The sequence below is a fragment of the Rhizoctonia solani genome, chromosome 5, assembly GCF_016906535.1.
Source record: "Rhizoctonia solani chromosome 5, complete sequence".
NCBI lineage: Eukaryota > Fungi > Basidiomycota > Agaricomycetes > Cantharellales > Ceratobasidiaceae > Rhizoctonia > Rhizoctonia solani.
In genome coordinates this window covers 523,842-542,196 of record NC_057374.1, presented here as the reverse complement: position 1 = coordinate 542,196, position 18,355 = coordinate 523,842, and the positions used below count along the sequence as shown (strand labels likewise).

Sequence of the window (18,355 nt, the reverse complement as noted above, 5' to 3'; positions counted from 1 at the left end):
GCCTAAGATGGCTAGAAGCATTCAGAAGTATGTACACACTTGTGATATCTGTCAGAAAGCAGGACATTGACGGCATGGACCCAGAGGATTCCTTCAGCCTTTACCTATTCCACAGCAACCCTTTGAAGTAGTATCAATGGACTTCATCATGGATCTTCCACCTAGTAACAATTACAACACTATCCTAGTTATTGTGGACAAACTAACTAAGTATGGACATTTCATCCCATGTACTACTCAGATAGATGAATTACAAACAGCGCAACTGTTCCATGATCACATATGGTGTCACTATGGTTTACCTTGGCAAGTAATCACTGATAGAGATGCTAGATGGACAGGAGCCTTTTGGAGTCACTTAGTTAGTATGTTAGGAATTTGGCAAGCACTCACTACAGCACATCATCCTCAGAGTGATGGAAAAACAGAGATACTTAATCAAACCACAGAAGTAGCAATTAGGGTATTCACTAACCCAGCTAAGGACAATTGGAGTAAGCTTCTACCAGGATTTGCGCATTCATACAACACAGGTGTGCATACATCCACACAACAAACACCAGCCTTTCTACTCTGCGGATTTCAGCCTCTAACATCAGCCAACTTACTGGCTCTCACCTCTGAGAACATTCCAAGACCAGCCCAAGAAAGTCAAACAGCTGAGGAATTCAAGGAATCCATGGAATTAGCACAATCACTAGCTAAGGACGCCCCCAAAGTAGCTCAGAATTACCAACAAAAGTACTATAATTCTGACAAGACACACATTACCTTTGAGCCAGGAGATTTAGTCTTAATCAATCCCCATTCCTTAAACTTACTCAAACATCAGTCAGGAAAAGGGAATAAGCTAAATATGTGTTGTGAAGGACCATTTGAAGTCATGGAAAGCATATCACCAGTAGCATATAGGATAAGATTACCTGCTAGCTATTGCATACACCCAATCATTAACATAGCACACTTGGAATCTTATAAGGCATCACCCCCAGAGTTTGGAAGCCAACCCACTCAGAATATACCTAGAGAGGATTTCCAACAGATGCCTGAATATGAGGTGGAAAAGATAGTAGAAGAAAGAACAATAAAGAAAGGCAGCAAGAGGATCAGGCAGTGCAAAATCCATTGGCTTGGGTACAGCTCAGAACATGATAGATGGAGGACAGAAAAAGAACTAAGGAATGCTCCAGAAGTAATCAAGGAATGGAAGCAAACCTCTGGCTCCACTATCCATCTCAATCACAAGAAGAAGAAGGAGTTCTAAGCTCCACATGGCTTCTTCCATGTACCACAGGTGTAACTAAACTGGTCATATCCTCCAAGATAGGAAATAACAACCTACTCAACGTTCAAACCTCTAAGTCAAACCTATCTTATGAAGGATGGATTTTGTATCAAAGCCCTCACTCAACTCTCTCTATTGCCATCCCAATCATACTCAATTGTCCACACACTCTATCTACTATGTCTTTTTCCCAAGATTATTATTGCTATCCCATCTTCACCTCCTACAGGAATGATGTGCCTCTCACTCCTGAGTTAGGTATCATTGAAGCTAGCCATGTCTGCAATTTGTACTATGTCTATGCTAACTGTCACAATGATCACTACTCCCCCTACTCTGAGAACCACCCTGATCCCCTAGAATGTTGTATTCACGCCATGCCTGACATTGAAGTTTTTCTTATGGATGATGACCATCCCCCTCAATGGTTCCTAGGTATTGACCTCACTCACGCGTTGCACAGGGCTTACACCCATGCTCTTTGTGTCTTTGGCAAAGCCATCCAACCTGCTGGATGGAATTGTTGCAAGCCCTGGGCAAATTACAACTATGCGGCTGAGCTCATCAAGATTGGCTTTCCGTACATCCCGCATCCAATCTGCTTCAAGGAAGACGTGTACCACTTCCCTGCTGATTTGTTCCACAAGTTGCAACAGCAAGTCCACCATAATAATTTCTATGCTATTTGTCTCAATGCCTTGTCAATTATCATCATGGCTACTAAACAAATGGAGTATAGCAACATAGCCCATGTTGGCTACATTTGCGGCTCTCCTGCCTGCGTCTCAGCGCATTGTTTTTGGTGCCATTTGCACAGTCACCCGGTGGTTGAACACTCCAAAGACAATCTGTCCAACGCAGGTAAGACTTGTAGCATAACGCAACATAATTGTACTCAGCTCACCAGGTTATCAATTGCAGGATTCCCTGTCAACGGATACAACGGCAACAACAAAGCACTGGGACCAATTACTCCGCCGCCTGGAAACATTCCGCAGCCCCAGTTGGTGGACTTTGCAGAAGTCCCCTTTGACTATGCCGCCTGGGGACTTCCCCCTCAAGAACCTTCCAAACAACCCAAAACAGCTTACCTGGGTTACCAGAACGGCGACTTGTTTACAGCTCCGGAATACGCCCTGTTGCACGCCGCCAACAAAGCAGGCAAATTCCCCGCTCCAGAGTACGCCCACAGCCACAAGCTCGATATCGCCGCCCTCACGCAGCAACTCTCTCTGGTTGCCGTTGCACAGAGCATTGACTCGATCTCCCCCGGGTTTGGTAACAACTTTGTTGCTTCTGTTTGGGAATGGCCGGGAGAACCAAATCCCGTCGTCGACTTGGGACCACCTGAATGGCCCACCGTACCGCAGCAGCATACGCCGCTGTTCTCGTGGGAAGACCACTGGCACGAGGTTCACGCTCGCGACCTAGAGCTAGGCAACAACCAGGACGTCAACATCGGTGGAGGGCTTGAAATTGACTCGGAACATATCATTCGCCCTCTTCCCGTTGCCACTAACTAAGCTAACAATGTGCCTTGCTTGTATATACTACATCTTAACGTTCTCCGCGTCCCAATTCCTGTAATCTGCAATCATTAATACTCTACTCGCAAATCTGATCATTTTTGACTCGTCTAAATAATCGTCGCTAAGAATTCGACCCTTATTCGTGTGAACGTCCCACCACACTTAGTACCAATCGATAGCTACGATTCGATAGATATTGATAACACTTTTAACTAAGTCAAAAGCCTCCGATTTGACCTTGCAATAATTACAACAAGTAAATACCCGGCACCAGCTGAAGACTCAGAGCAAGTAACTAAGCCTTAAGCGCCCATGGCTCCAACACCTTAAGACTTAGTGATAGAAATTAAGGAATTTAATTCCAATTTCAAAGAGGTATAATCAATTAGCTTCAAACCTTTAATCAGGAAGCCATCTCTTGATAGGATAAGTCCAGATTGGGGGGAATATGTTATGGATATGACATTTCTTCAATAATCTGTACTTATTTTATTAATTACACTAGTAATCTTACAGTAAACAAATGAGATAAAGATGCAAACTAAGGTTTTCAAGGTCCCCCATCCAATAGTGACCTTTACAAAACCTACAAACCTCAGGAATACCCTCAATATGCAATGCCTTTTGCATATATGCTGTTTTCTCACTCATTTAAATATATATAAATTCAGCTGAGTAGATAAGCAGTAACAAGTAATATTTCTCTTGTTTGTAGTATTTATTATTCAAGATTCTATCTTGTGGCTACACACAGAAATATTCAGGGTCCCCCCTGTTGCATAGGCAAGTGCTTCAGCGCTTATTTAGCTCTTAAGTGCCAACGCACTAAATGCGCCTTTTCTCCATCACCCGGGCATCTCACACTGACAAATTGCTTGCGCTTAGGTGCGCCTGTCTGTGCGCTCCAGAACGCTGGGTCAAACTCCCAAAACGGACAACCTTTGGCAGCATTATGCCCCATTTACTGTAAGTACCCAAGGCAGCAGTATCTTACCTTTGGGACTGTTTACTCCAAGGATGAAACACTTGGCCTTGGGACATCTAAGGACCCACACAGGTAAAAACTGGCTTGGGGCAAATATTAGGATCTGTTATTTGTTTACTATGTACCAAAGTATTGGCCCCCTCAAAGTGTTTCAGTTGCCACATGTACCTCCTGTACCCCTTCTTGGTATCAATCATGTATATACTTGTTTGTGCGCCTTCTCAGGGTATAAAAGGACCCTGTGAAGACGCTTCTAATGCATCCTACTTTTACTCTTATATATTGACATATACACACAAGCCTTTAACAGCTTATCTGTGCATTTACTTTAGTGATTGACTCACTGTAAATAGCATAGGAGGTTATTTGGCACACTAAGACCATAGGCCAGTCCCAACAGACACAGGGTAACCTATCAGTGTACTTACTGCAACCCTGTGCCCCTAGACTGTCACAGTTGTTGAGTTCAACATTGAGTATAGTGCAACAATACTGTAAGGATTGTTGTGATTGAGTGATAGTGTTTCAATCCACCATACCCCCTATATTGTAGATAGCTTTATCTACAATATCTCATAAATCCTAGATATATTTCAGGTAAACCCCATAAGTCTTAAGTCTTACTTAAGCATATATAAGTCCTATACTTATTAGGCAAATCCTATAAGTCCTGTACATTAGTCAGGTGACCCTCTTACTTAAGGTACTATCCCAGAGACCTTAAGTGTACATACTCTAAGTCACTTAGGCTTAAGTAACATTAGTCTAAGGTACTATACATAACCAACCACCTGCACTTGATAGTTGCTAGACTATTTGTTAGGAGTTGTTTATTCCTGATACAACCTAGCATATATTCTGCACATATTCTGTGCATATATTCTGATACTTAATACTAGTTACTGGCTATTCCCATATACATTTTGTATATAGTAATTCTTTCTTACTCCTGTATTTACACAACTCTTAACACCCATCCTTTGCCCAACCAACCCCTATGCAAGCAGTACCCCTGTGAGTCCCTTCTCCCCCTGCATCTCTGCGTCTCTGATCCCCAATTGGAGCCCCTGCCCCTCCTCCACCGGCTCCAGTTGCTGCATACCCCGCTCCCGTCAAAGTAGACCACCCCAATGCCTATACAGGCAAAATTGGGAGCAAGGCCAAACAGTGGCTGACCTGCATTGTTATAACCCCCTTACCTATACCACTGGATTTGCCTAATTTTTCTGATATTTTTAGTATTTTTTCCAAACTTGATATCTATTGTTTTTCAATCACAGGATCTTGGCGCTTGTTATGCCAAGATGCCGTGCCAAGATGCTGTGCCAAGGGCGCTTAGGAGAAATCCACGCTTCTGCGCAGCCTGCAGCATGCTTCTCTTTTCATATAGACTCTTCCTTTCTCACCTGCATTGACCATGTATATACCTTTCACTTGTCTATATAAACAGCAGGAAAATTGCTTGGAAACCCCAAGTCAATTTTACCTTGTCCCTTATTCACTAGAGAAGGTATCCAGCCAGCTAAGTAGCTGGCCCCTAAAGTTCCTCAGAAGCCACTCACCCCTTTACTTTACCTACCACACCTCCCAGGCCTAAGGCCCCCATTGTCAGTAGATAGTAGTAGGTTGCCTTACGCAACAATAGTATAGCCTGGATAGTAGATTACATAAGTCTTGCTTGTAGTAGTACGGCTGTAAGCGCCTGCTCCCATTAGCAAGTACCCACCTTACAGTGGTGTACAACATGCATGCTGGCCTGGACCTGCCTTAACTTGCAGATGTTCCCAACCAATCAAGAGATCCTGTCTTTCCTCTTGATGAACATGGAGGACTCCACTGGGGCCTGGGCCCATCCCCACCTCAACCAGCTTGGGTCACACCAGGCCATAATCCAAACGGTCAAAGGATTCAAACTGGAGTTCTTGGCAGCATTTGGCAACCCTGATGCTACAAGGGCTGCCAAGCAGAAGATTACCACCCTCACCCAGTCCAGCACATGCGCAGACTACATTACAAAGTTCAGAACCCTAGCTATGGAACTGGACTGGAACAATGCGGCCCTTAGAGGCCAGTTTGCCCATGGCCTCCATTGGGAGGTCAGCCGCCGGATTGCCATGCGCAAACACTGTCCCTGGACACTCCTTGAGCTGCAAAATGCAGCACTTGTCATCAACAATGCTCTCTGTGAAGAGCATGCTAGCCATCTGCCAAAGGATAATAAGCCTAGCAAGCAATCCAACCCTGCAAGGGGGACAAGTACCAGCCAACAGGCCACTTCTTCCAAGAAATTATCCAACAACCCCAATAATGTCTTGGAAGAAGAAAGGAACCGCTGCTGCACTGCTGGCACTTGTATCAAGTGCAGAAAGATGGGCCACAAGTTTGCAGAATGCCGCACTGGGTGGAAGGGTGTTAAGAGTTGTGTAAATACAGGAGTAAGAAAGAATTACTATATACAAAATGTATATGAGAATAGCTAAGAACTAGTATTAAGAATCAGAATATATGCACAGAATATATGCACAATATAGGCTAGGTTATCAGGAATAACAACTCCTAACAAATAGTCTAGCAACTATGAAGTGCAGGTGGTTGGTTATGTATAGTACCTTAGACTAATGTTACTTAAGCCTAAGTGACTAAGGGTATGTATACTTAAGGTCTCTAGGATAGTACCTTAAGTAAGAGGGTTACCTGACTAATGTACAGGGTTTATAGGATTTGCCTAATAAGTATAGGACTTATATGCTTAAGTAAGACTTAAGACTTATGGGGTTTACCTAAAATATATCTAGGATTTATGAGATATTGTAGATAAAGCTATCTACAATATAGGGGGTATGGTGGATTGAAACACTATCACTCAATCACAACAATCCTTACAGTATCGTCGCACTATACTCAATGTTGAACTCAACAACTGTGACAGTCAAGGGGCACAGGGTCGCAGTAAGTACACTAATAGGTTACCCTGTGTCTGTTGGGACTGGCCTATGGTCTTAGTGCACCAAATAACCTCCTATGCTATTTACAGTGAGTCAATCACTAAAGTAAATGCGCAGATAAGCTGTTAAAGGCTTGTGTGTATATGTCAATATATAAGAGTGGATAAATGGATGCATTAGAAGCGTCTTCACAGGGTCCTTTTATACCCTGAGAAGGCGCACAAACAAGTATATACATGATTGATACCAAGAGGGGGTACAGGAGGTACATGTGGCAACTGAAACACTTGAGGGAGCCAATACTTTGGTACATAGTAAACAAACAACAGATCCTAATATTTGCCCCAAGGCAATGTTTGCCCCAAGGCATTATTTACCTGTGTGGGTCCTTAGATGTCCCAAGGCTAAGTGTTTCATCCTTGGAGTAAACAATCCCAAAGGTAGGATACCCCTGCATTGGGTACTTACAGTAAATGGGGCATAACTCAGCCAAATGTTGTCTGTTTTGGGAGTTTGACCCAGCGTTCTGGAGCGCACAAACATGCGCACCTAAGCGCAAGCGATTCGGCAGTGTGGGATGCCCGGGTGATGGAGAAAAGGCGCATTTAGTGCGTTGGCGCTTAAGGGCTGATTAAGCGCCGGAGCACTTGCCTATGCAACAGGGGGGACCCTGAATATTTCTGTGTGTAGCCACAAGATAGAATCTTGAATAGTAAATACTACAAACAAGAGAAATATTACTGTTACTGTTTTTCTACTCAGCTGAATTTATATATATTTAAATGAGTGAGAAAACAGCATATATGCGAAAGACATTGCATATTAAGGGTATTCCTGAGGTTTGTAGGTTTTGTAAAGGTCACTATTGGATAGAGGGACCTTGAAAACCTTAGTTCGCATCTTTATCTCATTTATTTACTGTGAGATTACTAGTGTAATTAATAAAATAAGTACAGATTAAAGAAGAAATGTCATATCCATAACATATCCCCCCCAATCTGGACTTATCTTATCAAGAGATGGCTTCCTAATTAAAGGTTTGATGCTAATTGATTATACCCCTTGAAATTGGAATTAAATTCCTTAATTTTATTGCTAAGTCTTAAGGTGTCGGAGCCATGGGCGCTTAAGGCTTAGTCACCTGCTTGGAGTATTCAGCTGGTGTGGGTATTTACTTGTTGTAATTATTGCAAGGTCAAATCTGAAGCTTTTGACTTAGTTAAAAGTGCTGTCGATATCTATCGAGTCGTGGCTATCGATCGGTACTAAGTGTGGTGGGACGTTCACACGAATAAGGGTCGTATTCTTAGCGACGATTATTTAGACGAGTCAAAAACGATCAGATTCGCGAGTAGAGCATTAATGGTTGCAGAGTACAGGAAAGGAGGTGCTGAAAGCACGGATTGGAGGTTACAAGGCTAAAGGTGACGCTGACTACTAGTTAGAGGTTACAGGACGAGTTTGAATGACATGGTTAGCGTTGATTTCGATACCTCCGCCAATGTCAAAGTCCATATCCCCTTCGGTCCTTAAGTCGCGGGCGCGAACCTCGTGCCAATGGTCTTCCCATGAAAACGGAGGCGTGTGCTGCTGTGGTACGGAGGGCCACTCAGGAGGTCCCAGGTCGGCGACGGGCTGAGGTTCTCCAGGCCATTCCCAAATAGATTCGACGAAGTTGGCGCTGAAGGACGGGGGTGCGGGATCGGCGTCCTGTACAACGGCCACTTGCGCAAGCTGCTCGGTAAGAGCGTTGACGTCGAGCTCGTAGTTGCTGTTGGGAGGTGCAGGGTACTCGCCTGCATTGCTTGCGGCGTGCAAGGGCTTGAACTCCGGCGCAGTGAATGAATCGCCGTATTGCTGTCCCAACCATTGGATTCCGTGGGACTCAGGGATGACGGGAGGCTTGATTCCCCAAGCGGCGTAGTTGAAGATCTGTTCCACAAATTCTTCCAACGCAGGCGGCGAAGAAACTTCAGTTGGCGCGTAAGCGGGCCCAAGGACTCATTGTTGGCGTCGTAGTTGTTGATAGGGAATCCTGTGACACATATCCTTGTATATTCAGTGCACATATTAATTCTATGCCAAATTCTGCTTACCCGCATCTGATAAATCGTCTTCAGAGCTATCAATGACAGGGTGCCCGTGTAGACAACACCAGAAGCGGTGTGCTGATACGCAAGCAGGGGAACCACAAATGTACCCAACATGAGCCAGGTTGCTGTAATGGTTCTGCTTGGTAGCATTAATAATGATGGAAAGCGCGTTGAGACAGATGACATAGAAATTGTTGTGGTGGACTTGGCGCTGTAATTCATGGAAGGTGTCAAAGGGGAAGTGGTAGAGATCGCGAGTGAAGCAGATAGGACGAGGGATGTATGGGAAGTTGATCTCTTCTAGCTTAGAGGCATAATCATAATTGCCCCAAGGATCATGGCGATTCCATCCTGTGGGTTGAACAGCATCCCCAAAGACCTGTAGAGCATGGTAGTAGGCCCCATGGAGAGCATGGGCAAGGTCAACACCTAGGAACCACTGGGGAGGGTGATCATCAGCCATGAGGAACACCTCAACATCTGGCATAGCATGAATGCGCCGCTCCAGAGGGTCAGGATGGTTTTCTGAGTAGGGTGAAGGGTGATCATTGTGGCGGTTAGCATAAATGTAGTATAAGTCGCGGACATGATTAGCCTCAATAATACCTGTCTCAGGGGAGAGAGGCACATCATTGCAATAGGTGGTGAAGATAGGGAAGCAGTAGAAGCTTTGAGCAAAAGACATATTGATAGAGTACTGAGTAGACGTATTCAGTGTGAGTGGGATGGCAATGGAGAGAGTTGAGTGATAGCATTTATACAAAATCCATCCTCCATAAGATAGGTTTGACTTAGAGATTTGAACGTTGAGTATGTTGTTATTTCCTATCTTGGAGGATATGACCAGTTTAGTTACACCTGTGGTACATGGAAGAAGCCATGTGGAGCTTAGAACTCCTTCTTCTTCCTGTGATTGGGATGGATAGTGGAGCCAGAGGTTCGCTTCCATTCTTTGATTACTTCTGGAGCATTCCTTAATTCTTTCTCTGTCCTCCATCTATCATGTTCTGAGCTGTACCCAAGCCAACGGATTTTGTACTGCCTAATTCTCTTGTTGCCTTTCTTTATTGTCCTTTCTTCTACTATCCTTTCCACCTCATATTCAGGCATCTGTTGGAAGTCTTCTCTAGGTATATTCTGAGTGGGTCGGCTTCCAAACTCTGGGGGTGATGCCTTGTAAGATTCCAAGTGTGCTATGTTAATGATTGGGTGTATGCGATAGCTAGCAGGTAATCTTATCCTATATGCTACAGGTGATATGCTTTCCATGACTTCAAATGGTCCTTCATAACGCATATTTAGCTTATTCCCTTTCCCTGACTGATGTTTGAGTAAGTTTAAGGAATGGGGATTGATGAAGACTAAATTTCCTGGCTCAAAGGTAACATGTGTCTTGTCAGAATTATAGTATTTCTGTTGATAATTCTGAGCTACTTTGAGAGCGTCCTTAGCTAATGATCGTGCTAATTCCATGGATTCCTTGAATTCTTCAGCTGTTTGACTTTCTTGGGCTGGTCTTGGAATGTTCTCAGAAGTGAGAGCCAGTAAGTTGGCTGATGTTAGAGGCTGGAATCCGCGGAGTAGGAAGGCTGGTGTCTGTTGTGTGGATGTATGCACACTTGTATTGTATGAGTGCGCAAATCCTGATAGAAGCTTACTCCAATTGTCCTTAGCTGGGTTAGTGAATACTCTAATAGCCACTTCTGTAGTTTGATTAAGTATCTCTGTTTGTCCATCACTCTGAGGATGATGTGCAGTGGTGAGTGCTTGCCGAATTCCTAACATACTAACTAAGTGACCCCAAAAGGCTCCTGTCCATCTAGCATCTCTATCAGTGATTACTTGCCGAGGTAAACCATAGTGACACCATATGTGATCATGGAACAGTTGCGCTGTTTGTACTTCATCTATCTGAGTAGTACATGGGATGAAATGTCCATACTTAGTTAGTTTGTCCACAATAACTAGGATAGCGTTGTAGTTGTTACTTGGTGGAAGATCCATGATGAAGTCCATTGATACTACTTCAAAGGGTTGCTGTGGAATAGGTAAAGGTTGAAGGAATCCTCTGGGTCCATGCCGTCAATGTCCTGCTTTCTGACAGATATCACAAGTGTGTACATACTTCTGAATGCTTCTAGCCATCTTAGGCCAATAGTAAACAGAAGCAATTCGATGATATGTCTTAGCATAACCAGCATGTGCTCCTTGATTGAGGTTATCATGATTTTCCTTCAAAATATCTACTTGTAGATCCCTAGGTACACATAGCCAATACTTTTCCTGGGAATCTATAAAGTAGATCAATCCATTATCTCCTATCTGGTATTGATGGAAGGGTGGATTGAGTGGATTGTGGTGCAACTTGAACTCTTCCATCACTTGCTTAAAATGGGAGTCCTTCTTGTATGCTTCTATGAACCTTGTGATTTCTTCTGAGTTTATTGATATTTCCACAGAGTATGAGGTAGTTGTTGGATAAGATATAGCTTCTGCCGGTGTGGGTATCCACTTCTTGATGGGCTTCTGGCTATTTCCAATTTTGTAACTCTGGGTGAATGCGCTTGCAACTCTAAGAAGTTTCTCTTCAAAACGTTCATTTATCTCCTTGTAGAGGTTTCTTAATGGGTCTTCCTCCATATTGAGCTTGAGTGGAGTCAATTGATCTGCCAGAGGGCTGGTATGATATGGGGTTCTCCTCCTAAGTCTTGAGATAGGATCTGCATTGTCATGTACTCTTCCTGCGCGGTGCACAATCTGCATTCCTGGGTAGGCTGAGAATACTAAGCCCCATGTCATGAGTCTTCTGTTGACATTATTGTAAGTCTTGCTCCAGGTGAGAGCGGCGTGATCTGTGATAGCAACAAATTCAGCCCCTTCCAAGTATACCTGAAATTTCACAAGTGCTTCCTTGAGGGCTAATGCTTCGCGCTCTGTTGGAGAGTAGTTTCTTTCTGCTTCTTTTAGAATCCTTGACCAATAAGCAATGACTCGCTCTACTTGTACAGTTGTTTCTTCAAAGTCTTGCTTATCCCATGTATCCCCCCCAGTCACGTTGTCTCTCTGCTTGGAAGCAGGAATTGTCATTCTGGGAACTGGGTTTCCTTTATCATATTCCCCCCTTAAGTACTTGTATGCCTTTGTCCCTTTTAGGTCTTTTATCTTGATTGACTGGACTTGCTGTAATATTCCTCCAAGGCCATAGTTGCATGCATCTGTATATAATCTGTAAGGTTTTCCAATAATAGGATAAGCCATTACTGGAGCAGATGCAAGGGCCTCTTTAGCAAGTTCAAATGCTTGTTGTTCCTTTTCCTCCCAAGACCAAGCTGTTCCTTTCTTGAGAAGCTTGAACAAAGGCGCTACAATCCATGAGTAGAAGGGAATATAGCTAGAGAAATAAGTCATCATCCCTAGGAAAGTCTGTAAGGTAGGAACATTTTTAGGGGGTTCCAACTCTAAGATAGCATCAACTTTTTCCTTGTGGGTTGATAGACCTAATCTTGATACCTTCTGTCCTAGCAATAGTAGTGATTGGTATCCAATGTGGCATTTCTTTGGAGATAGGGTGATTTCAGCTTCTTCAATAGCTCCTAAGACTTGATCTAAGTGATTGCAATGGTCTTCAAACTTAACACTGTAGATCACTATGTCATCAATATATACTAGGGCAAATTGCCATAGAAATCTTGAAAGTATCCTATTCATGACACGCTGGAACTCTGCTGGTCCATTCCTATATCCAAAGAGTAGTTTGGTAGGTTGCCAATGGCCGTTGTGACATCTGAAAGCAAGTTTTTTTCTGTCTTCCTCCTTAATGGTTAGCTGAGTGAAACCAGCTAGCGCATCTAAGGTAGTAAGCCATTGAGATCCTTCCAAGGCATGCAAAATGTCAGTTTGCTTTGGTAAGGGATACTCATCTGGTACAGCTACTTCATTGAGACGTCTGTAATCCACACATAGTCTGGGTTTACTGTTGCAATAGACTACTATGACAGGAAATCCCCAAGCACTTTTGGATGGCTCAATGACTCCAAGTTTAAGCCATTCCTCAATCTGCTTGTCAATGACTTCTCTTTTAGCTGGAGAAGCATGGTAAGGGGTTAGAGATATTTCTTTAGTTCCTGGCCTTAGTCTAATTTCCAGTTGAGTGTTATGAGTACCAAGTCTACCATCTAATCCAAAGGCTAACTCATGCTTGCGCAAAACTTTTTCTAGTTTAGTCCTTTGATTAGGGGTGAGATGTTCTGAGAAATTAACTTCTTGAAGAAATCTATCTGAAGGGACAGGTTCTGGGTCAGGTACTTCAGCAGTCTTAGGTCCTCCTTCAGGTGACTTCATTAATTCCTCTTCTTGCACAGTAGGCTTCTCTTCAGCTTTCCTCTGCACCATGGCTTGTACTAAGGTAGCATACTTGATAATGCTGTCTTTTTCTTCCTTAGTAATGTCCTTTTCCTTTGCAAGGTATTCGTTGGGATCATGCATATATCCAAGAATCTCTCCTCCTTGCAATCTTAAAGGATGTTCTGATAGGTTAGAAACCTGAATCTTAGGATTGTTCCTATCTATCAGGCAGTCTGTTATTGCAAACAGATGTTCTTCTTGTTGATGGGAATTGAAAGATCTGTCCATAAAACCAGAGGCTTGACCTTCCTTCCATGTTGTCTTGACTTTGATGAGCTTGATGGTATGCGCTGGGATAGTAACTGTCTCATAGACTTTTACTTTGACAGTATTGGGAGGTAATTTCCTATGTTGGAGTCGCTTTTTGTAGGCTTTCTTAGAGATCTTGATTTTCTCAGAATTCTTGATGAATCCTTGCGCAACTTCAACCATAAAGGTATTACCTTGTTGGTCAATTCTTGGGCTGGAATCTGATTCTTCCACAGGAATAGAACGTCCTGTATCCCCAAAAACTATCCTTGTTCCATCTCCATTCCTAACTAATGACAGTTGATACTGAGATGCAAAGTCTGTTCCTAAGATAAAGGGTGTATTCATGTCAGGAACTATATAGGCTTCTACAATCATTTTAACTAATCCTTGTTCAGTATCAAAGATGATAGGAAGGGAAATATACTGTGATAAGCTACTATTCCCAGTAACTTGAATTAACTTGAGTTTTTGTCCAATGCGCACTCTAGGTGATGGATCTAGAGTTTTAAGTATTGACTCATTAATGAGAGTGATCTCTGATCCTGAGTCAAAGGTGATGCGCTTCTTAGGTCCATTATTTGTCTGAAGCCAACCTTTGATGATGGTGGCTTTGGATCCAAAGAAAGCAGTTCCTGGTGGTCTTGACATTAATCGCTTGAGAGTGATTTCTTCTCCAATTTTGGCAATAGCTGTATGACTACTAGCCATTTTCAGTTTCTTATTAAGGCTTTTCCTGGTGGGGAGCTTGGGTTGTACATATCCAGAAAATACAGATGAATCAGATTCCTTACTGCCCTGGTCAGCAGAGTTAGTACCCTGGCTGACAGTGGTCCCCTCCAGACCATGCTGTTCCTCCTGGGATCCAGAGCTGGGCTTAGCGCTGGAGGTAGAGACAGCTAATGACTGAAGGGGCTTATGAAAATCCTGCTCTTCCTCAGAAACAGACTCTTCTCCTTCAGTGTCATATTCTGTTTCATCAAGGTAGGCTTCATCACAGAGATCTTCATAAGCTTCCTGTGCTTCCCATTCATCATCATCTGCTTGTGCCATATGTGATTGCACAAATCTGGAGTTCTTCTTAGCATGCTTACAGTCTCTATCCCAGTGCATCATACTTCCACAGTGTCTACAAGGTCTAGCTTTCTTGTCTTTAGGAGTTTTACCTTTAGATACTGTAGAGTCATCCTTAGGGTATTTTGGTGGAGGATTATTTTGATGCCATCCTACTGGTTTAGATCCTGCTAAGTGTGAGCGCGCACTTGGCCTAGAGTGCCTGTTTCCTTCTAGTCTCTTGAGAGTAGATTGCATCTGGTGTAGTTGACGCTGTATGTCAGAGTTATGAGAAGAATCTTTTCCCAAAAGGTCCTCCTCATGCCATGCAATCTTGTCAAGGAAGTCTTCCCAAGTGACTATTCTTGAGGTGTCTATATGCGTGGTCCAGGACTTAGGAGCACCATTCATGATTTCAAAGATTAATTCAGAGTCAGTCCAGTCACTGACAATAGTGAGAGCTTCCATCTTCCTGATGACATAGTCTTCTGGAGTCTCTTCTGAATGATCTTTATCCCTGAACCTGATGCGCATGGCTTCATTCTTGCTTCTGTTCAGGAAGGTCCTATTCATGAAGTGGATAGTGATAGCTTGCCTAAGTGCTGGCCAATCTTCAGTTATAATTTGCCTATAGTCCTTATCTAATGCATTGAACCATCTAAGAGCTCTTCCTGTGAACCTGAGAGGAATCTGCTGTCCAAGCTGAATTCTAGTGTAGCTACTATACTCAGCTATGTTGTTGATGGATGTCATCCAGCGCAACAGCTTCTTAGTGTCTCCATCCCACTCTGGGATTATGTCAGGTTTCAGCTTAGTATCAAAATGTACAGGAGCTGGATTGAAAGGTCTAGCTCTAGCTGCATTTGCTTGAGCATATGGTTCATTTCCTGGATCTTCTGGGTTGTTGGGAGGTCCTCCTCCATTTCTTCTAGGTGGATTGTTCCTTCTTCTACCAGAGTTATCAAAATCTCCCTCATCGCTATCATATGGTGGGTCATTTCCTCCTCCTCCTTCAGCTAAGGGAGCTAGTCTATCTCTAAGTTGATCCCTAGGAGGTGGATCATTAAACAGCTCACTAAACCTTCTAGAGGAGACCATACGTCCTACAATATGAGGAGGTAACCTAGTCCTGTCAATGGGTGGTGCTGGAGGTACTTGAAGTTGTGGGACAGGTGCTATCAGAGGGGCTAAGAAGTTTCCTCTCCTACTCATATTAGCTTCTTCTCTAGTAACTGGTGCTGGCTGCTCCTGTAAGTAAGGTAAATTGGTATGGATACTTAGAGGAGTTCTTCTTGATTCAGGAGAGGAGGTAGGTCTCCTGTGGGCACTTTCAGCTAGTCTAGAGGAGCGCTCTTCTGGGATTGTAGATACTCTGGTAAAGGATTCAGCTGGTATAGCTGGTCTTCCTGAGGATCGCCAATTTGCTCCCAAGGAAGATCTGCGATTAATAAAGTCAGCATGTGGAGGTGGATCTCTAAGAGGGATACTTGGGCCTGCAAGGCTAACTCTTCTAGCAGCATTGCTTAAAGGTGGATTATAAGGTATATTCCTAACATTATCTTCTTCTACTTGGCTCCTAATCCTGGGAGTAGACTGTGCTACTGGAATTTGCATGGTATGAGTAGCAGCACTTGAGACAGAAGTGATAGAATCAGCAGGAGTAGCTGGGGCTATTAGTTCTGGGGCTACTTGGTCTCTTCCAGTTGATGATTCAGAAGAACTTAAGCCATCTATACTTCCATCTGAAAGATTGTTGATGTAGTCTTCAAGGGCTTGTATATTGAAAGGAGGTATAGCTGAAGGTTGTGCAATAGGAACACTTGCATTACCTCTAGGTGATGATGGTAAGGTTTCTTCTGAACTAGTGGAAGGGACTATAGTGGGTCTAGGAGTAGGTGGTCTAGGTCCTAGAGATCTAGTAGCTTCTCTCCTAAGTCTCTCAGTCCTTTCTAAGGTAGGTGGGACTTGTAATGTTACATGGGGTGACTCTTCTGGTATTCTTCCTAAGGGTATAGATCTAGAGGAAGAAGTAGCAATAGAGCTAGGAGGAGGTGGTAAAGGTTCTGAGGGAATAAGTGAGGTTCCATTATCAGGTCCTAAATACCTAGGTTGCATAGTAACAGTAAGAGAGGCTTTGGATGAATGAAGACTACTAGGAGGTTGTCCTGGGGGAGTGCTACTGGATGTGTGAAGGGTTTCAGTTGGAGGAGAAACTTGAGGTTCTGGAAGTAAAGGACTAGCAATAGTAACTTGACTTGTGGGCTTGATAAGACTCCTTAGTAAGTTTTCTTGAGCCGCCTCCTGTGGAGTGACAGAAGAGGCTCTAGAACTTTTGGGCACTAAAAGGGTCATATCTTGCTTGAGTTGTAGGGTCCTATCCCTAAGGTGTTCTTGTCCAGGTTCTACCTCACTGAGATGTCCTGCAGAGATGACTGGGGAAGGTGGTCCAGTCTGAAGTTGTCTACCAAGGATCTCATATAGCTTCTGAATGAAACGCTCCATCTGATCCCTATAAGTGACAGCAGCTACCTCAAAGGAATGAGAGGTGAATAAACAGTCATGTTCTGGCCATTCAGGAATGGGCAGTAGCTCCTCCATGTCATAGACACTATGAACAGTTCTCTTGATTAGTTTATTCAGGTCTATGTGTAACTTACCATATTCAGGCCAATGGTTGATTTCTTGAGCAGGAACTAACTTGGTAGTAATGCGACATGTAGGTCTAAAGGTTACTACAGTATCTAGTAGTTTGAAGTAGTGAGAAGCCCATTGCTCACAAGAAGGTGAGGGGTAGCGATTCTCATGGGCTGGAGGTATCTCCACATGATAGAATACTCTTCCTAGCTGCCTGTAGACTTTCCTAAAACTATTAGCTTGAGGGTTCTTCCTGCACCAAGAGGTCATTGTGTACAGTCAGGCTGATAGTTGAATTCTCCTGGAGATTCTTCATTTAGAGGGTATAAGGTAGTGGAAGGAGAATAGGGTAGGTACTTCTGGATTGCTGGGTCATTAGTAAAAGACCTATCATTAGGATCCAGTAAGGCAGCTTGAGTTTCCCTATGCTTAGATATGTGAGCTTCAGAAGTCTTTCCTTTAGATCTCTTAAGCTCATGAGAGTTCATAGGCTCAGAGGGCTGAGGTTTACTAGAGGAAGGTTCCAACATCTCTATATCAGGGAGTTCAAATACAGGTATCATCCTCTGGAAGGTAGCTGAACTAGTCTTATGACCAAAAGGTGAAGGCTTCCTTATAGAAGAACTTGGCTTAGCTAGCTTGTTTGCTTCCTGAATAGCTTCATATTCCAAAGGAGACAATCTTGGAGAGTGTCTGGATGATGACTTATGAGAGTGGGGTGATATTCTTCTTGAGCTACTAGGTCCTTCTTGAGGGTCTTCCAAGGCTGGCATGGAAGCATGTGGCTTGATGGGTGATTCATAGGGTTGGATAGGTTGATGAATCACTAGCTCCTCAGGAGAGGATTGCTCAATAGAGTACCTAGTAGGTCCAAAAGGGTTGTTGGGACTATCTGTAGGTATGCTGTCTCTAGGAAGCACAGAGCTTCTAGGGGTACTATGTCTAGGCATACCTTCTCTTGAAAGTCTTGTGTCCCAAGGGGTCCTATTAGAGGATGCAGGTCTACTTGATCTTCTAGACATAAAAGAATGTTAGTAGAGTATCACAATTAGAATGTATATACAAAGTATGAAAGCTTGTACAAAAGATTACAGGTAAGAATTAAAGATAACCAACACTAGGCCCTGCGGTGGTCACCAATGTTAAGAGTCGTGTAAATACAGGAGTAAGAAAGAATT

General features: G+C 43.4%; 5 protein-coding genes across 5 annotated transcripts; 3 read left to right on the top strand and 2 right to left on the bottom strand.

Annotated features, from left to right (window-relative positions):
- Positions 1–7: 7 nt before the first annotated feature.
- On the top strand, positions 8–1,264 carry RhiXN_08965 (Retrovirus-related Pol polyprotein from transposon; the record flags this gene model as incomplete). The annotated part of the gene is made up of 2 exons (XM_043328781.1): positions 8–27; positions 85–1,264. The coding sequence occupies 2 exons, from the start codon at positions 8–10 to the stop codon at positions 1,262–1,264; spliced, it is 1,200 nt and encodes a 399-aa protein (XP_043180227.1).
- A 200-nt stretch (positions 1,265–1,464) lies between these two features.
- Positions 1,465–2,808, top strand: RhiXN_08964 (uncharacterized protein; the record flags this gene model as incomplete). Its single annotated transcript, XM_043328780.1, has 2 exons — positions 1,465–2,146; positions 2,207–2,808. The coding sequence occupies 2 exons, from the start codon at positions 1,465–1,467 to the stop codon at positions 2,806–2,808; spliced, it is 1,284 nt and encodes a 427-aa protein (XP_043180226.1).
- A 2,769-nt stretch (positions 2,809–5,577) lies between these two features.
- RhiXN_08963 (Retrotransposon-derived protein PEG10) lies at positions 5,578–6,292 on the top strand (the record flags this gene model as incomplete). Its single annotated transcript, XM_043328779.1, has 2 exons — positions 5,578–6,234; positions 6,287–6,292. 2 exons carry the CDS (start codon positions 5,578–5,580, stop codon positions 6,290–6,292), a joined length of 663 nt encoding a protein of 220 aa, XP_043180225.1.
- A 1,889-nt stretch (positions 6,293–8,181) lies between these two features.
- On the bottom strand, positions 8,182–9,522 carry RhiXN_08962 (uncharacterized protein; the record flags this gene model as incomplete). The annotated part of the gene is made up of 2 exons (XM_043328778.1): positions 8,182–8,714; positions 8,841–9,522. The coding sequence occupies 2 exons, from the start codon at positions 9,520–9,522 to the stop codon at positions 8,182–8,184; spliced, it is 1,215 nt and encodes a 404-aa protein (XP_043180224.1).
- A 203-nt stretch (positions 9,523–9,725) lies between these two features.
- On the bottom strand, positions 9,726–18,127 carry RhiXN_08961 (Retrovirus-related Pol polyprotein from transposon; the record flags this gene model as incomplete). Its single annotated transcript, XM_043328777.1, has 3 exons — positions 9,726–10,905; positions 10,963–17,398; positions 17,455–18,127. The coding sequence occupies 3 exons, from the start codon at positions 18,125–18,127 to the stop codon at positions 9,726–9,728; spliced, it is 8,289 nt and encodes a 2,762-aa protein (XP_043180223.1).
- Between the last annotated feature and the right edge of the window lie 228 nt (positions 18,128–18,355).